The sequence below is a fragment of the Schistocerca serialis genome, chromosome 9 (genome assembly GCF_023864345.2).
Source record: "Schistocerca serialis cubense isolate TAMUIC-IGC-003099 chromosome 9, iqSchSeri2.2, whole genome shotgun sequence".
NCBI lineage: Eukaryota > Metazoa > Arthropoda > Insecta > Orthoptera > Acrididae > Schistocerca > Schistocerca serialis.
Genome location: NC_064646.1, coordinates 501,038,445 through 501,058,461, shown reverse-complemented (window position 1 = coordinate 501,058,461; position 20,017 = coordinate 501,038,445). Strand labels below are relative to the sequence as shown.

The window sequence follows — 20,017 nt, the reverse complement described above, 5'->3', positions numbered from 1 at the left end:
TTGCAAAATTCATATTTTGGATCTCCTAAAGCAACTAGGTTCAGCAACTTTTACTATCAGAATAATTGCTAATTTTGAGGATATAGAAATTAACAAGCTAACATACTTCACATACTTTCACTCTCTGATGTCATACAAAATAATATTTTGGGGTACTTCAACACTTCGGCACAAAGTATTCACTGCTTAAAAGAAAATGCTTAGAATAATGTGTGGGGCTCATAGGCATCTTGTAGGCATCTCTTTAAAAGGTTAGTAACCCTTACAACAGCCTCACAGTACAGTTACTCAGTAATGAAATTTGCTCTCTGGTTTAAAAAAAAACAGTGACATTTATGATTATAATACCAGAAGAAAGAGAGACTTACACTATCCTCCTCTCATCCTATCTTCGGCTCAGAAAGGAGTAAAATTGCTGTGGTAAAAATTTTTGAATAAATTACAAGACGACATAAAATGTCTGACACACAGCAGTAACAGTTTTAAAAATAAATTGAAATCATATCTCCTTAACAACTCCTCCTATTCCACAGATGAATTTTTCATCTATACCATAGATGAATAAATAAATATAGGCCCTATAGGTATAATATATGTATTTTGCACCATTTAAGAGCATGGGGTAGGTAACAAAAATTTGAAGCTTTTTTTTTTTAAAAAAAAAAAAAGACAAAAAGCACTTCATTCACGTGTGCATTTCCTATGCACTTGACACATTCCACATCATAATGGTTACTGTGAGACTGATCAATGGAACACGTAACTATGTAACTAACTTTATTCCTCAATCTGGAAGAAAATATATACAAGAACTACATGCACTGTCATTATTGCATTATCCCTTACAGATTTTACAGAACTGGAAAAGAACTTTGAGCCTACTTTTAGACCATTTAACCTCAGTGACTGGATTAACAGGTCCATGTGTCAGAGTTAACTGAACCTCTTGATTAAATAAATGAAGTAGGACTATAGGACCCTAAATTTACTGTGGCAACTTTAGTAACAATCATGGCAATAACAAACCTAGTGCACAATGAATTTAGCAACACCAATCTAGAACCAAATCACGTTTTCATAATGAACCTTAGTGCTGTGTATGGGATAGGGTAGTTTCACATTACTTAATTTGAAGTAACAAAGGTTATCACCACCACCTTCTGCAGCTTCCAATTTTGTAGGAGAAACAATTCTAGTAAAACAATTTACTTCACAGCCATCACTGTACATTTGAAAGACTTGAGCGACATACGAGTGACCACTCAAGGCAGTTTTCCTTTCTACTTCGACTACAATGAAGTCCTCTCTCTTCAATGTTTCAACATTTTCAGGATCACTTGTTTACAAATTAGCATGGGAGGAATACATGTGGACATAGTCAGCATATTGAGAGTTGCTGTTGCTCTCTTCCAATATCTGGAATTTGACTAAACATTTTACTTCTTAGAGTGTGTGCTTTTTTGGCAACTACTTTGGTCTTCTGTTGCTACATCTAGCTGATATTTAACTGGTGTACTGGCAAGGACAGTTGTTTATTGTTTCTTTCTAGCACTTGTTGTTTTCCTTTCACCAATCTTAGAATATGCCCAAGACTGCACAGGATGTGTAATCTCTGTTTGCTGATTTTATCAGATGTCCAATACTCTCCTCATTGTCACCTGCAGCTTTGCTGGCATCTTCTGCCAGTGAGTCATAGGCTGTTTATTGATGAATTAGTGGAGGTCCATCCATCGCGTGTCGAGACAAAAGGATATGCCAGGTCAAGGGAAGTGTCCGAATCCTGTAGATTTTTGTAATTTTTTGTTTGTTCATCATTTGTGTGTTTTGGGGTAGTGGTGTGTGTGGTTTTTTTACTTGTGGTCTGTAATCCCCAGTTAAATCCTACCTCCTCACCACTGCTCCCCCTCTACATAATTGAGAGTATCATCTTTCTGTACATTATTCCTGAGATAACTGAAGAAAACCATTTCCTGCACATGTACAACACTAGACACAAATAAAATTTCATGTTTCCAAAATATCACTTAACATTATTCCAACAGGCACCTCGGTACATTTGAATGAAAGTGTTCACTAAGCTAAAGTATAGAGATTTACTAAGCCTGGAGCACTTCACTATTGAGAAAACGATATGATCAGGTGAAAAAATGCTATTACTCAACTGAGGAATTTATGAATGTTTGATCATTTGAACAATGTGACTAATATCACAGATTTGTGTATAATACTGTATGTATAAAATGTCTCAAAAATTGACACACTAAATGCTGGTACATCATAAGAAAAACAATTAAATAATTACTGTGTTCACATAAACCTATGCTGGTAAGGATATTGTTAGAGAATAATGTAACTACGTATATCATAAGATAAAAATTAGTATGCACGTAACTATGTATATCGTAAGGTAAAAATTAGGATGTCTTCTGTATATTACGATCAACTGATCTGTAAAATGTATGTTACGAGACGAATAAAATACAAACGCCATGTTAACGGAAGCTGCACATACTTTCGACACAGATGTTGTTGAAAAATCCGTTCCACTGACATCCTTCATTATTAACAGGTTGCACCTCACCACACAGCTGACTGAATGCCAACATAAAAGTAAACAACACTACTAATTCCCGCCAAAAAAAAAATCGAGGGTAGTCAGAGAGGTTGTATACAAGCATATCCGAAATCAAATCGAACAGAATGGTTGTCGATCATGTAAAAGAATTTTAAACATAAAAAAATTGTTTGAAGAGCGTGATTTACTGTTGTGTTTCGTTGCAAAAGTGATCTGTTATGTGTTTACACAGTAGAAATTTTAATTATCTTCTCCATTGTGGATAAGTAGAAAGTTGTCTACTTAACTGCTCTCAATATATCGCTGTAAAATGATTGTGAACAGAAGCTCCCCGTTACTGAGAAGTTGAGAACCTTACTTTAGCTCAACGAAGAGGAATAAACGAAGTAATTTATTGGACCCTCAATAAAATCGTCCACCTAAAGTCAACCTCCAGCATTGAATGTAATTCTGAATTTTAAAACTATTTCTGTAGAGCTCAGGTATAGACAGGTTTTGATGCCAATTAAAAGTATTTGGCAAAACTACTTGTCTGCATATGGAATGCTGTACGAGTGACAACTGTGTCAGACGACTACAAAAGCTGATGAACACTCTGCCTCTATTTGTTTATTCGTCGAGACATTGAAAACAATTTTGACGCTGAAGTTCAGGCGCATAAATAATCGTTTAAGGTCGTCTGCAAAAGTACCAACCTTATTTTTAGCAACACTTTGTTTGGAGCATCTCAGTACGACCTCGTATTACGTAGTGATCAGTTAACACGCATTTTTAGTCATCAGAAATGAGAAATAAATAATAATACGCCTTAAAAGCCACTTAAATCCATACAAACCGGCACAAAGTCCCGTCAAATAATTAGTCAATGTTGGCAGCGTGCGATATAGCTGTCATGAAGCTTGCTGTGCGTGGTTGTGATAAGACCAATTTTGTTTTGCGAGTGAATTGAATTTTTTACTTCCCTGGACTGCTGGCATTCCGTCGTAAAAGCATAAGTTGTGAGTACCTGCTGCCACTTGATATTCACATTTGTCGTAAAAGCGCACTGTTTGCGTGCCGATTGCTCTCACGCACTGCGGCACCAATGTTTGTTTTTTTTTTTTTATTTTTTTACCGCACCGAATTTTGAGACGGGAATATAAAATGAATGGTATTGAGACATCTTACATGTATGAGTTAATACACCGGATTTTATGAGAAACTATCAATTTACGCAAGAAACAACTTGTTAAAAAGTGTCTGAGTGTCGGCATTTCAGAGATGTGGATACGTCTTCTCCGAAGAAAACTAATATTCTGTACAAAGAACTGCGCTCTTTTGACGAATGTTTGTAAATAAAGTTGATCCAAGAGCTGGTGTGATTTGATAGCTTAGTGTTAGAGGATTGTAGTGCTGATGGGATATGGGTCCCAGTGCTTCAGCAAACTGCTGGAGATATCTTCATTAAGACACACCACTATGATGCGTAGGATGGTTTCACTTCGTGGCCGAATTACCGCAATAGTGGTAATTAACGCCTTCAACGGATTAACGACTAAAAACTTTCTATTTGTATTATCTTCGAATCCACTGTAGTGTTCTTGGTTTCAGCGTACCATATCTGCGAACTTTTTCTTCATTGGTTTTTTGACTTGCTTCTGACGGATATTTTCGTGTTATAGGTCTGAAATTAAGGGTAGCAATGACATGAGAATGTAGAATTAAGTATGTAATGTGTAACGCAATCTTTACTCATCACCCATTGTGCCACAATTATCGAAATTGTATTGGCGCCCTCATTGTTTTCCTTCTGGAGCTTCTAACAGATTTCTCATGATCACAAAAGAACTTTGTATGTGAATCTTAAAAACAGTGGATTATAAGTGGATAACATGATGTTGTTCACCGACAGTGTTCATGTTGTGATGTTTCTGGATGGATTTAGTATTTTTATTGCTAAGTCTGATTTTGTGTTGATCAAAATGATGTAAACTTGGTAGTAGAATATAGCCTGCTATTTGATCACAGTTCTGAGGATATTGTTAGTGTTTAATTATGCCAGGACACAGTGTTGTGCAATTAACATCCATAATATGTTGTTTGATAAAGTATATCAACGGACATATTTTATGTTGACATATGTTTGTTCACATGCACATGTTAATGCATGGTTTCAGTGCATGAAACAAGTTATTTTATGTAATGTTTACGCCAATTTTAGTCACAACTGAAAGCCTCAGGGTCTCTAATTTACAATGTGAAGTTGCTCCATTACAAGATTAACTTCATTTGTAGCTTTCTTTAACTGGACATTGTTAGTTTGTTAGAAAATGCTGTTTTAGTCCATCTGCTATGAATTTCATAAGGGGCACAAATTGTAAGAAAAGCTTTCTAGGAGGTTTGAAACATTTATTACTTGAAAAGTATAAAATAAAGTGACATTTGGATTTGAAGTTGATCTGGTGTATATGTCAGTGTGCTGCTTTGGTTTATGCACATTTCAGTGTCCATGTAGCACTGAATTCGGAAGCTGAATTTGTGTGTATAATACAATGTAAAAACTGTTTACATATTAATGTAATTGAATACAAACATATGACAGACAAATGCACTACTTGGTGCCCAATTCAGTGTTCACTTGACTTGTTCAGCTTGATGGCACAGTGTGTGAGGTTTTACTGAGAATGGAATAAAAATATATGAAATGTGCCCTTTCCTTTGTTGTTTATTCAATGTACCCTTCTCAGTACCAGCAGTGTCACTGATTACTTGAGACTATTGTCCTTCACTGCTTCCATGTGATGGTGGTGTAGATGAGTGGATGATCTTTGAAAATCGTGTTTACCAGTGTGGCCCACCTTATGCTCTCTTTCTGTTACTCCATCAATAAATAGGACAAAATTAATAATTTTAGAAAATAAAATTATTTGCTTGTACATTACATAATCTCACCTGCCATCATTCTACATTTAAATATATTTTTTCATGACTCAGAAACAAGTCATTAGAATTATATCTGGTGTCAGTCCTAGATCATCATGCAGAGACATCTTTAAGAAACTTGATACTGTAACTAATACTTCTCAGTACATATGCTCATTGGTGTTCTTTGTCATTTCCAATATGTCTCTTTTTACACAAAATAGTGCAAAACATGATTATAATACCAGAACCAATAACAGTCTGTATAAGGACTATAAAAGCTTAACATTAGTACAAAAAGGAGTCAAATAAATGGGTACTCATTTATTCAATAACTTACCAGAGCATATCGAAGGTCTTGTAAGTGATAAAGATCGGCTTCACAGTGAATTAAAGAACTTCCTGTTCGCCAATTCCTTCTACTCCATCACTGAATATATTCACAAGGATTATAGCTCATAACTCTGTCTGCATTAGAATTGTATAATATCCATGTATCTGAGAGAGAGAGAGAGAGAGAGAGAGAGAGAGAGAGAGAGAGACACACACACACACACACACACACACACACACACACACACACACAACTACCTAACCTTTGACTCTTTCCACATCCCAGAGACTCCTCTCCAAGGGATCCATGGAAAATGATAAATGTAATGTAATTTTTAGCAGCTGTATGGTGCAGATATAGGAAACAAAGTAGATATATGTTCAGTCAAGGAAAGGAGCAAAACAGTGTTTGAGGAACTTATTGTTACAAGGTGCAAGGCATTGTAAAGCACTGATCTGTTGTTGTAGAATGCAAAATAAAATTTGTTTGACTATTACAATATTGTGAAACTCATGAAAAGGAGGATAGTCATCACCAAAAAAAATGGAGTCAGAGCAGAAACAGAAAAATCCTGGGTAGTTATTTCCCAAAGTGAATTGAAAGGAATTGAAACAAAATGCATTGTGTTTTTATCATAATTTTGCAAATAAGTTGGAAGTAACACATGAGTAATGAAGTGAGTTTTCAAATGTGGCATGCAGTATGATTTGTAAGTGCAATGTACTAGTTCAGTAAAAACATTTGTATTTTGGATTATACGTGTTTTTCATCTATCTGTGCAGTCTTGAGTCTATAATAACCCAGATAATGGAAGCTTGCTGTAATTGTATGTTTCCTCTTGTTCTCTTAAAATTCGTTGTGATGTCATGCCCCCTTGTTTTCTCATAGTCATTTGTTTTTCATATACTCCCTTCTCATTATTTTAAAGATACTTGTTACCATTGCTCATATGGAAACGTAGTTTTCAAATTATTGGTGTAGTTAATTGTCATTACTCTCTACCATAGGCTGGCAGTACTTTAATTTCATTTCTTAAATGAATGCTAAGTCATTTTTATTTTTGTATTTATATCCTATTGATTCAATTCACTCATTTTTATCAATTGCCCTTAGTATAGCCTACAAATTTTTCATTCCAAGTATTGTTCACTTCCACTATTTTCCTTTCAGCATACAATTGTAGATTATCTTGATCTTACTGTAATGAATTTTTAAGTGAAACTCTGTTGAATTCATCTATTCTTTGCCAAAGTTATTGTGCAGTTGATGCAAACAGGGTAGAGTAGTGCCATCTATCTGTTACAGAAGATTTTAGATGGGATATTTCTTCTTCATCTCACTTCACTTACTTAAAAGCCTCTGCCGCAGCTTGCAGTAAATCATTATAGTGAAATTAAATCCCTTAAAAATTTATTTCACAAGTTTTGAATTTTTTATTCTTTTGACATAAGAGCCTAGTCTAATAAAATCAATTTCTTTAGTTTTGGCTCCACATATGCTGTGAACTTGTATGATGAAACTGCCTTTCAACCAGAATTGTGAACTTAAGTCAAAAATTGAAATTTATTGGCACAAACGGGTTGGTCATTTTTAGTCCATAAGGCAATTTTCATGTGGAACCAAAAAGGAGCAAAATGCATTAGTGAATCACTCCTCAGAAAAAGACACAAAACGTGTCTTCTGCAGTACATACTCCCTCTGGTCAGAGTTGCCGCTCACTGGTAGCAAACAGATTTAACATTTTTGTTTGTACTATGTTGCTAGTACTAGTTTTGCTGAAACGAAGTCAGTAGCTTTCTCAGACCTAGTGGTTACTAATAGCCGTAATATCTCTCTATGGATTCATTTTCCAACTAGAATAACTCTCCTTATTTGATTTAATAATAGGTATGCTGGTGACATTTTATCATCAGTAAATGCATTCAACATCACAAAATAGTTAAATGTGAGAGATTCTTTTGTGCAGCTATTTGGTTTGGCATTAGTAAAAAGTGTTTCTCCTGTCACAGATCCCCTCAAAAGTTGTGCTGGATGGTTCTCCTGGTATCTCAACAGAGCATCTGTTATCATGCAATGATATGATTATCTGTGGAAAATGTAACAGGACATTAATCAGTTGACATGAAGCCTGAATATGATTAGTAACTTTCAGCAACATTTATAATGTCAAACACGACTGTCCCTTTTTTCTCCATCTGCCAAGAATTTCTTTATCAGTTACATGTACGCACCAATGGCCACCTGTTTATTTTTAAATATGGTGATACCTTGTTTGTTACCATATCCAGCCAGAGAAATGATGTGGCACATAGTGCATTTTTTCTCTTTTTACTTTTCGTAGAGTGATACAGAATGAAGATGGTATGAACAAAATTAAATGGCTTTATCACATTCAGTAATTTCGTTACATACATTAAAAACAGTGCTATGGAATGATGTTTACAGTATATTAGTTCATTGGCTTGCTTTGCCTACAGATTTTATTTTATCATCGTACTGTGCTTGTCATGTTTATACAGTTTTCACAAAACATGCAAATAAAAGTAATACTATATTTCATCTCACTATTTTTAGAAGTGTACTGTACTGGTGACTCACTCACTATTTGTGGTTGTTCAGTGTATTACCTCAGTGTTTCAGAAAATAGATCAGAGCACATAATTTTCATGGCCTTCGGAGGAAAGAAGGTGGTGTGATCCAAAAATTTTGTTTTCTACCATCCACTGTATTCTTAAACTCTGTGCATTCACGCCAGGTTATCAAGCAGTGAGTTCAACTGCAAATTTTTCTGAAGTAGATGGTTTTTAAAAAGTGACTAAAATACATTTCCACCAATTTGCAATGTTCAGATATATCCTCACGCATTTCCAAATGTGTCCTCAGTTCTTTAAAGTCATTACAGCTTCAGCCCAACTGCTTCACATTGATCATAAAATGCACATGTGTGAATTTCTAGTTTTCAAACACTATAGTAATAATGTACTTATGTAATCACTGATCATCACTTCTCGAGTCCAACAAAACTTTTTGACTGTACTGAAGAGGTGGAACTGTCTTCCTGGTACTACTTTGACTAACAGTGAAAAAGCGGCTTTTACTTATTATACAATGCTGGCCAAAAAGAGACTTGCAAATAATTTTTTTTGATGTCTTAAATCACTGCTCACAGTTAATTTATTTGTGTGTGTCATTGTCACATTTCAGATACTTGTCCCAATTGCAAAGTGATTCTTAACATTCTTAGCAGCCATAATGGCTACTTTGGTGAAATTGAGACAGGGAAACTAATGAAAAGCTTAATAATAATACCTGATACCTTTTTTCAATAGCATTTTTACTTTGCCAGTATAAGTTTTGAATTGCATCTTCATTAAGGCTTTCGTTGTTGTCTAAGGAGTTTCATTGTGATGTCAACATGCCAGAAACAGATCTATGGCAGTTACAGCACATTCTTCATTGCAGTTTGCAAAGTTGTGGTGCATTGTACACAGAATCACAGAAGAATGTATATAGATTTTAGTTAAAACATATAGTTTTGCTGATTTCCATTGTACACAGCATCACAATGCAGTAATTTCCATATGTTCAGGTAAAGAAGGGATGTTGGCATTGCCAAAGAGAGAGAAGCTATTTAGATGCATTTTCATTTGATTCATTATCTTGGTGTAGACTATGTAATAATTGTGTGTAAGACTGTTGATAGTTATTTCTAAGGTTTAACTGCAAGTCTTGTTATCCTCATCTAAGCGTATTATCATTTCAGTGTGAATGATTATAAAACATTCAGTTTTTATCTTCAGACATCATCAATTTCTTACAATTTTTCAGACCATTTCTGAGGTACATTGTGGCACACTCATTTGTTTTGTGTAGTTTTTCAAGGGAGCACTGGAAAGAAGAGAAAAGATACTGCAAAGCCTGCAGACTTATATTACTCACCCAGTCTTGTCACATGGGTCGTCGCTGGTTTCACGTCTGCTCTCAGTCGACTGAGCATTCTCCAGGTCGTGCATGGAACTTTCATACCAGTAAACTCAGCCTCTTGAAATTAAGAGGAGTGTCAAGGTTCTATACAAAGCTGTTACACTGGAATCCTCCATTTTAGCTGCTGTAGTACACTGAATATGTGCACTGTTTGAATTTCTCATAGTAGTCATGAACTGATCATGAAATTGTTGAAATCGAGGCGCCTGCAACCTTTACATTTTGTCCAGAGATGTGGCTGTCAGGAAACCAGTGTTTGTGACATGTTTCACTGTGGATGATGTGTTTTTTTATCATGGACAGACCTGTTCTAGAAGGTGAGGGCATATTCTGGTGCAGATAAACTCAGGCCTTTGCTTGTTGTTTTGGCAGCAAAAGAAGTAGCACCCCAATTTGTTGCAAACCACTTTCCTTGTTCCAACTTTCTTGCTGTATTGTTGCAATAATTCGTATGGTTGAGAGACCTCTCTAACATAACTCAAAGATCTCAGAATATGTTTTAGCAGCTAGCTTCCCCATGTCACATAGAGTTTTGGTCATGTGGATTGTGAGCACAGTTGGAGGCCACATACCTCAGCATTTTAAGGATTTAGTGTAAGTGCATTATCCCTGTAATATGCAGATGTAACAATAATGACTTTCATAAGCTTATCTTCATCCTCTTTAAATGTTGGATCTTTTAGGGAAAGTGCAAGGTCACCTGCATCAGGAAAATATCTGGCATAGTGGAGGACTGGCTGTTCGTACAATTATGCAGGATGAACAGTATGCAGGATGAACAAACATCTATTAGGTGCACTACGAATGTAGTGGTGTGGACATGTTGGGAATGTGGATCTCACGGTGAGCGTGCAAGGGATAAGTCCCTGCAGACGCACTATCCTCTGTGCCCGCGGTGGCTCAGATGGAGAGAGCGTCTGCCATGTAAGCAGGAGATCCCGGGTTCGAGTCCCGGTCGGGGCACACATTTTCAACATGTCCCCAATGAAGTACATCAACGCCTGTTTGCAGCTAGGGTGTCCCTTTAATGATCATTTCATTTCTAGCAAAGCTGCATGGTCACCCACGGTAACTGTTCTTTCAGGAACAGATACTACCGTCATATGTAGGATGAACAGTGTTAGTGGTAGCAGATCAGCCTGTGGTGAACCATGAGTCTGATTTCTTTATTTGCTTTTTCTGTCATCAAACCAAACATATAATCGTTTGCTACATAATACAAATTGAATTAGACCAGCCTACTCGCAGTCTATGAAAGTTCAGTGTAGCATTGCAAGCAAGCTTAGTTGTTTGTAGCATTATATGCAGCTGACAGGTGTACTATTGCTGCACCAGTGGCTGGCTTGTTATGGAAACTTATGTAGTTGTGATCGCTATGTTAATAACCTGAATTAAGAAACTTCTGGATGTAAAACCAGGTTGCTGTGGTATTACTTGTGACTCATTGTGGAGTTGCATTCCTTAGAGTATTAATCAACATCTACAAACAACTGTGAGATAGATGGCAGTGGGTACTTTCTATAATAACAGTTATTTTGGGTGCTTCCCATTGCATTCACTTACTGAGCGTGGTTAGAATGACTGCTGTAATTAGTCAAATATTCTCTTCACAGCACCAACAGGAGTGATAAGTAGGAGGCTGTAGTTTATTATTGGATCCTTCACTTAATGCAGCTTCTCTAAACTTGTAAGTAGGCTGTTGTGGGTTAGGTGCTGTCTGTTATCAAGTATCTTCCAGAGCAGGTTTTCTAGGATTTTCATTATGTTGCACTGTGACTCAAATAAACATGTCACCATTCCTGATCCCTTTTTTTTGTATAAATTCAGTATCCCCCATTAGTCCTATTTAATACTGGCCCCACACACTTGAAGTGTTCTAGAAGGGCTCACATGAGTGCTTTGTAAGCAATGTGATTTGTAGACTGACTGCATTTCCCCAGTATCCTATCAGTGAAGTGAAGTCTTCCATCTGGCTTAACTAGGTGTGCGCCTGTGTTATCATTTCATTACATATCCCCCACAAATTATTATGCTCAAGTATTTTTAGGACTTTACTGATTACATTTGTGAATCTATGACATTATACGCACAGAATTGAGAGGTAGTTGGAAAAATCAAGCCGTCTCCATAAAACTTGTTGTTCGTCCCTCTCTAACAATTCACCTCTCAAAGTGATACATTTTTTGCAATGATGTACGACTTGGTGGAGACCACAGTTGCAGGTGCCTACATTCTGGCTATTCCATCCCAAAACTTCTTGTCAGCATTCCAGAAATGCCTGCAGTGCAATAGGTTCCACATGTGCAGTAAGAGGAAGTAGCCACAAAGTGTCAAATCAGGACAATATGGAGGTGAGACAGAATTTGATACTTGAAACATGCAGCCTTTGTGAGTGTCCTGAGCAGAATGAGCTGGGCTGGTTTCACGGGGCAAAACAACATGTTTGACAGATCCTTGTGACACTTTGTCTTGACAGCCTCTGGCAACCTCCTACACCATGCATATCACCCCCCCCCCTTTTTCACACACACACACACACACACACACACACACACACACACACACACACAAAAGCCAATTGACATCACATTGCCTTGACTGGTGATGGTTGATCTTCTCCTTTTTCAGCTGTGGAAAATCTGTACGTCTCCACTGCTAGCTTTGCTTATTTGTCATGGAGACACAGTGATACGACCAGAACCCGTCCACTGCGATCAGGCAGCTAAAGAAATCATCTGGGTCAGTCTAACACAGCTGCAACATTTATGTTGCTGCCTCGATTTGGCAGCCTTTCTGAATAAGCGTTACCAGTCACGGATCGCAGATGGGAGCTCCTTTGTCATGTAAAAAGTGTTGTGCAAGATGTTGAAAATGAATTTTTTGCTTTTCCCACTACACCTCCATTGTGATAGACCTCCACTTCTCTTGTGATTCCTGGTTCTTCACAATGAGATGATCTGACACTTGTTTCTTCGTCATTTAGACTCAGTTACGAGCACTGTAAGCATATGTGCCACCTAACCACTGTGCTGTTGTCCTACACTTGCCATTGAGCTGCCTTCATCATAGATCCTCTACAGGAGCCACGAGGCAAAGAACGAGAGATTAAGGTACATACAGAGGGACATAAACAAGTCTTTTTCCTTCACTCAGTATGTGAATGAAATGGGCAATAATATCAATGATCTTGTCACGATGAATCTTTTTCCTGCATTGTACTATAACTTGCAGTATATGCATGTAGATGTAGTAGATTGCATGCTTGGAGACTTTTTGGTGACCACAGTAAGAAAATTTCTCCTTGGGATTACCTGTCACAGGAACATTTTGTACGGATTTATGCAGTGAAAGTATCATTCTTACACATACCATGCACAGTGGGAGAAGTGTAGTAAAATTCCTCAGAGTCCTTTCACAATAACTCCACAAGAGAGATTGGATATTTGGAGAGCTGTCGAGCACGTGTAGTACTGCCCTCACCAACAGACATATGGTCTACATCTGCATCAATACTAAGCGAATCCCTCTGAATAGCTGGTAGGAGTGCTTTTTATTAAACCACATATTAGATTTATCTACACAGTCTCTGTGCAGTGGACTGAACAATATTCATTGTTTCTGTGCTGAAAGATGGATTCTTAAATTTTTTCTGGAAGTTCTCAGTGTATGTACAGCATCTTTTGCCAGTTAAAGATTTTTCAAAATTTCTGATACTCTCTCTTCAGTCAAACAGCCCTGTATCCATTCGTACAGCCCTTCTTTGTATCATCATAATCATCATTGTCGTCATAATTGTAGGCTTGGCGTGCTAATATTGTTCATCTTCCATGAGAATCATTGTCCTCCATGAATTTGCGAGTACCTGTAAAGACCAGTTGTGGAACTATATTTTTTATTACAGTGAGGGCACGTCCTGTCCATGATAACCATGCGTTGCTGCAGATTGTTGGTCATGAGATATTGCTTGTGCCAATGGCCTTGCCACAATGGTACCTCTGGTTCCTGTCAGATCACCACAGTTAAGCACTGTTGGACTTGGCTAGCACTTGAATGGGTGACCATTTTGGTCTGACAAAGCCCGTTAGAAAGTGGGGTGCCGTCGGCCCTTGTGAGGCCAATTGATTGACAAGTAGTGGCTGCAATCATGAAAGCTGATAATGTCCGAGAGAGCGGTGTGCTAACCACGTGCCCCTCCATATCTGCATCTGGTGTCACCTGTTGGCTGAGGAGACATGGCGCTCAGTTGATACCATTGAGCCTTCTGATGCCTGTTTGAAGGAAGTTTGAGTTTTTGATATATTCATGCTCCTTCTTGTGGTTCAACTTGTCCGATATTAGTCTTCAGCTTGTTGTTCAAATTATTGTGAGCCATCGTAAACAGTCCGGCACCGTGTTTGACAGTGGGAGGCAACAGTTTCCCAATTACCACTGTTAGTTTAGCATTTTTTAAAGTGTGACTTCACAATGTCTTTGTATCATGTCAGTTCTCCACTTTGATTTTGTTGTCTTTGTTTGAGTTAGGCATACACTGTTTGTTTCGGTATATGTCTATTAGGAATGCAGGAAATAATGAAAGTTGTTGTTTACCGATGATGGCCTTCATGTTAGTAGTATCTGAATCCTCCAGGATACTGTTGTTGGTACGCCTGTCTTGCCATTTCACTGTCAGTGTTCTCCTGAGGCACTGCTGATGATGTTTCTGGAGAAGCTTCAGACGTCTTCTATTGATGATCCAGGCCTCACATCCCTAACTGAGAATTGTTATAATTATGGTCTGGCAAGGAACCGAGTCTGAGTGTTGAGGTGATGGTTGTCGAAGACCCTGTGCCGCAAATGGCCATGAACTGTGCTAGCACATCTTGTGTGTCAATATTTGGTTTATTGGTTTAGTTGAGAGATGACTCCCAAGGTATTCAGTAGAGGTTTATGCATAATTTGTGTTTTCTCAATGTTGACATCTATTCCGATCCTCATGTGTCAGATTACGGGTGGTTCAAGTTGCTAAGTTATAAATTTATTAGTTTATTTCGTCCGCGTTAGGTGTATCGTCCGGAAGCGTTGGTCCAGTCGGATGACCTTTTCCAGCCCCCTTCCCCATCCAGTGTGAGCAGAGTGGATCCTAAACAGGTCTTCTTGGTTTGAAGTGTCTACGGCCTGCCCTAGAAGCACATACTCGACGCCTAAGTGCCGGCTTGTCGATGCAGTCGTACAAAAAAATGATTCAAATGGCCCTTAGCACTATGGGACTTAACTTCTAAGGTTATCAGTCCCGTAGAACTTAGAACTAATTAAACCTAACTAACCTAAGGACATCCACACAACCATGCCCGACGCAGGATTCGAACCTGCGACCGTAGCGGTCGCGCGGTTCCAGACTGTAGCGCCTAGAACCGCTCGGCCACCTCGGCCGGCTGCAGTCGTGCAAAAATAGTTGTTAGTTCCAATGGACGGCGCCTGTGCGTGAATTCTTTTTACGTGGGATTGCCGCTGCACGTCAGCGGTCACACGATGCTTGGCAGTCACAGAGTCTGGCTCCAGTGGCACAGAGACCACGACGACTGGAGGCTCCACGACCGTTGCAGCCTTCTTCCGCCTTCATGGCTTCTAAGGCAGTGAACCGCCGGTTATCAGGTAGCTGCCCAGTGTGCTCCGGGATATTATCTCCTTCAGAGACTACGTAAAGTTGCCTTTCCCGATAGGTTAGCTGATCACAACTGATGTCTTTCAGTGAATCGGAGTTGGCAATTTCCTTCGCCTCCAGCTGAGTCTGCGCTGTCGTTCCACTTTATGTCTCTACATATTGTTACTCCCAAATATTCGTATGACGTAACTGGCCATAGTTGTGGCTTATTAACCCGTTAGTGAAAGGACGCCACAGTTCAAGTTATGCGGCGCACGCAATTCGGGCAGTGCAGTATTTAACCCTAAGTAGATTATCTAGTGATTAAATCTGGCGAGACTTTTGCATTAGCTAATTGCATCGCGTTAGCTGCGATGAGCGTGTTAGGCCCATACGGATATGTTTATTATTTTTATATTATTTTGTAAGGGCTCTTCCATTTTCATTAGTGCTCCGTAAATCTGAAACATTAGCACGCAGTATCAACAATGGTTCTCGCGCTATACTGGCCAAATAGTGTCGATAATATTCAGTAGCCTGCGTTTGCAGCTAAAGGCGTGTCGATGTTTATCTCTGTTTCGAGCCTGCCATCACTTAAATTGCCGACAGCGGAATAAGAAACCGATTACCCGGAACTTTTTTTTTTATTTTAATCAGATTAGTTATCCGGACAGATGGTATGTCGACAATAAGTTGACCGAGACAAATGAAACCGCGACAAGTGAAAAAAATCTTAACAAATATAAATGAAACTAACGTACATAAGTTTGTGTACTGCAGTATCGAGATGTTATACTAATGGCCGTTAAAATTGCTACACCAAGAAGAAATGCAGATGATAAACGGATATTCATTGGACAAATATATTATACTAGAACTGACGTGTGATTACATTTTCACGCAATTTGGGTGCATACATCCTGAGAAATCAGTACCCAGAAAAACCACCTCTGGCGTTAATAACGGCCTTGATACGCCTGGGCATTGAGTCAAACAGAGCTTGGATGGTGTGTACAGGTACAGCTGCCCATGCAGCTTCAACACGATACCACTGTTCATCAAGAGTAGTGACTGGCGTACTGTGACGAGCCAGTTGCTCGGCCACCATTGACCACACGTTTTCAATTGCTGAGAGATCTGGAGAATGTGCTGGCCAGGGCAGCAGTCGAACATTTTATGTTTCCAGAAAGGCCCGTACAGGACCTGCAACATGCGGTCGTGCATTATCCTGCTGAAATGTAGGGTTTCGCAGGGATCGAATGAAGGGTAGAGCCACGGGTCGTAACACATCTGAAATGTAACGTCCACTGTTCAAATTGCCGTCAGTGCGAACAAGAGGTGACCGAGACGTGAAACCAATGGCACCCCATACCATCACGCCAGGTGATATGCCAGTATTTCGATGACGAATACACGCTTCCAATGTGCGTTCACCGCGATGTCGCCAAACACGGATGCGACCATCATGATGCTGTAAACAGAACCTGGATTCATCCGAAAAAATGACGTTTTGCCATTCGTGCACCCAGGTTCGTCGTTGAGTACACCATCGCAGGCGCTCCCGTCTGTGATGCAGCGTCAAGGGCAACCGCAGCCACGGTCTCCGAGCTCATAGTCCATGCTGCTGCAAACGTCGTCGAACTGTTCGTGCAGATTGTTGTTGTCTTGCAAACGTCCCCATCTGTTGACTCAGGGATCGAGACGTGGCTGCACGATCCGTTACAGCCATGCGGATAAGATGCCTCTCATCTCGACTGCTAGTGATACGAGGCCGTTGGGATCCAGCACGGCGTTCCGTATTACCCTCCTGAACCCACCGATTGCATATTCTGCCAACAGTCATTGGATCTCGACCAACGCGAGCAGAAATGTAGCGATACGATAAACCGCAATCGCGATAGGCTAGAATCCGATCTTTATCAAAGTCGGAAACGTGATGGTACGCATTTCTCCTCGTTAACGAGGCATCACAACAACGTTTCACCAGGCAACGCCGGTCAACTGCTGTTTGTGTATGAGAAATCTGTTGGATACTTTCCTCACGTCAGCACGTTGTAGGTGTCGGCACCGGCGCCAACCTTGTGTGAATGCTCTGAAAAGCTAATCATTTGCATATCACAGCATCTTCTTGCTGACGGCTAAATTTCGCGTATGTAGCACGTCATCTTGGTGGTTTAGCAATTTTAATGGCCATTAGTGTATGTTCGTGGAGTGAAACGCGCACTTTCACTACTGGTTTGGCCGCCCACAACTGCCTCGCGGCGCAGTGCACGTGAATAGTGAATGTTAACTAAGTTTCACTCAAATCTATTCATTTCCAATCAGTCGAATTTCTCCACACAAAGAAAAATTTCCGGACAATTGTACTAAAAAAACCTCGGACGCCTTCGAGACAGAACTCCGAACGTTTGGCAACCCAATGGGGGCCAATAGACGTACGAAGGACATTCAATAAATAACACAACACATTTTTTCTGAAAGCAAGTTCGTTTTATTTGGGATTTCAGTAGACCATATTACTCCCCGTTCTTCTCGCTACAGAACCGTATTTTTCAACATAACCTCCGTTCAGTGCCACCTTACTGGGACGGCCTTTTTGTCCATATGGTACCACTCTACTGGTCGACGTCTTGCTGCATCCATAACCTCTGCATTATCCACATACTACTTCACACGGAGTGCATCCTTCATTGCACAGAAGGTCCTTCGCTGCTCTTCATCCGCTTCTGTTAGGCGGCCGGCCACGGTGGCCGAGCGGTTCCAGGCGCTTCAGTCGGGAACCGATCGATTGCTGCGGTCGCAGGTTCGAATCCTGCCTCGGACATGGATGTGTGTGATGTCCTTAGGTTAGTTAGGTTTAAGTAGTTCTAAGTCTAGGAGACCGATGACACCAGATTTTAAGGCCCATAGTGCTTAGAGCCATTTGAACCTTTTTTTTCAGTTATTATGTCTTGTCCCATTTTACTTTGTTCAGAATATGTCCCGCCACCCTGTCTCCTCAAGTTTCGCTTAGAATGGTGGTTGGAACATGAAAACTTGCTCCCGCGGACGCAAAATGGCTTCCATAAGGGCAGAAGTACTTATATCACCTCGCTTGCGATGGACATTGAAAACACGTTCTGCACAAAAGGGTATTTTACGGCCTATTTCTTAACTTTTCCAGGTCGTACGACATTGTCCTGATACCTGAACTTATCAACAAATTGGAACTGCTGCATCTCCCGGTGGTGATTTTACAGATTATATACAGTTTGCTCGTTTGCCGAACCGTCTATGTCAGCTGTCAGGACAACGTGTTGCATGGGCCCGGTCTAGTGTCTCGTGACCCCCCCCCCCCCCCCCCCCCCCCCCCCCCCCCGAGGGCGCGATGCTGATCCCTGAGAAAACGCCCCAGATCGCGAGTGACGGTGGTCTGCTTTCGGAAATCGGACGGCAGGTGTGCCACTTGGACTGTATGTCGCCGACCTAGAGACTTTGCTCAGCCCCACCGTCAAAGTTCTTAGGTGACACGCCTATGGCTCATCGACGCATTTGAAATATTGGCCGCATGGGAGTTCAAAAATGGACTCACTTTGTCACTCGACAAAACAGTTGTTCTGATAGTCTCGAGGAAACAGCGTAATAATTTCTCATCCGAACTTCATTTTGGCTCGTACATATTTCCTGTTCTGGCACTTGTTAAGTTCCTTGGCGTCTGCTTCGACAGCAATCTCACGTGGACGCGACATGTTGTGTACCTTATCGACAAGGTGGATAACACTATGAATACGTTGCGTATGCTTGCCCGAGTATGTTGGGGAGCGGGACCGATTATGCTTTTGACAGTGTATAAGGTTTCGACCCGTTCTGTCGTAGATTATGGTTACATTGTCTACGGCTCTGGACGCCATCAACTTTGCGCAAGCTCGATGTCATCCGTTATTGAATGATTCGTCTTGTCCTCGGAGCCATGAAATCAACGCCCCCACTAGTGGTCCGTAATGACGTTGTCTATAAGACGTCAGATGCCTGATATTTTTCTTCGATATCTGATTGGGCCTCTCTGTCGTCTCATGGACGACAACTGACCAGACCTCCTTAACTAGTTCGCAGCTATGAGACATGGCGCTATTTCTTTCCACTAGTTCTACAGGACACAAAACTCCCCTGTTTTCGTTTTTCGTGTCGTCTGTACTTCACTGCAACCCCGGTGGCATGACTGCCCCGGACATACTCCACTCGCGATCTGGAGCATTTTCTCAGCGTGCAATGACCGCAGTACGCTCACATCTATCCGGACGGTTTTAAATCTGAGGCGGGTATAGGATACGCCTTCTTTTGCCCTTCTAGTGGAGCCTACCAAATGTTTGCGCGTTCACTCGAATCTTCTGTCTACAGGGCGGAGCTATTGACCATCAAGGAAGATATTCATTATGATGCACGGACATTCAATTTCGTCCTGATACATACGAACTCTTAAAGTGTGCCGCATAAATTGCAACGTCTCGCATTTGTTAAATAGACCAAGAGGTATGTTCTGGACGTCTTGGCGGCCACGAGATACCCGCAGACGTTGGGCATTGCCGTTCAATTACTCTGGATTAAAGGACATCAAGGCATTCTT

General features: G+C 40.2%; 2 protein-coding genes and 1 non-coding gene across 4 annotated transcripts in view; 2 read left to right on the top strand and 1 right to left on the bottom strand.

Moving 5' to 3' along the window:
- LOC126419149 (origin recognition complex subunit 3) overlaps positions 1 to 2,644 on the bottom strand; it is a 136,506-nt gene extending 133,862 nt beyond the window's left edge. Inside the window, exon 1 of the mRNA XM_050086258.1 lies at positions 2,513 to 2,644. Coding sequence (XP_049942215.1) covers positions 2,513 to 2,560 — 48 coding nt within the window. The 5' untranslated portion in view covers positions 2,561 to 2,644. The remainder of the gene's footprint in view (positions 1 to 2,512) is intronic.
- A 675-nt stretch (positions 2,645 to 3,319) lies between these two features.
- Positions 3,320 to 20,017, top strand: part of LOC126419062 (uncharacterized) — a 1,102,766-nt gene continuing 1,086,068 nt past the window's right edge. For both annotated transcript variants that reach the window (XR_007575931.1, XM_050086141.1), the window contains exon 1: positions 3,320 to 3,573. The gene's annotated coding sequence lies outside the window, so the exon portion shown is untranslated. The remainder of the gene's footprint in view (positions 3,574 to 20,017) is intronic.
- Positions 10,683 to 10,757, top strand: Trnat-ugu (transfer RNA threonine (anticodon UGU)). Its single transcript has one exon. It is a non-coding gene; the product is annotated as a tRNA-Thr (tRNA).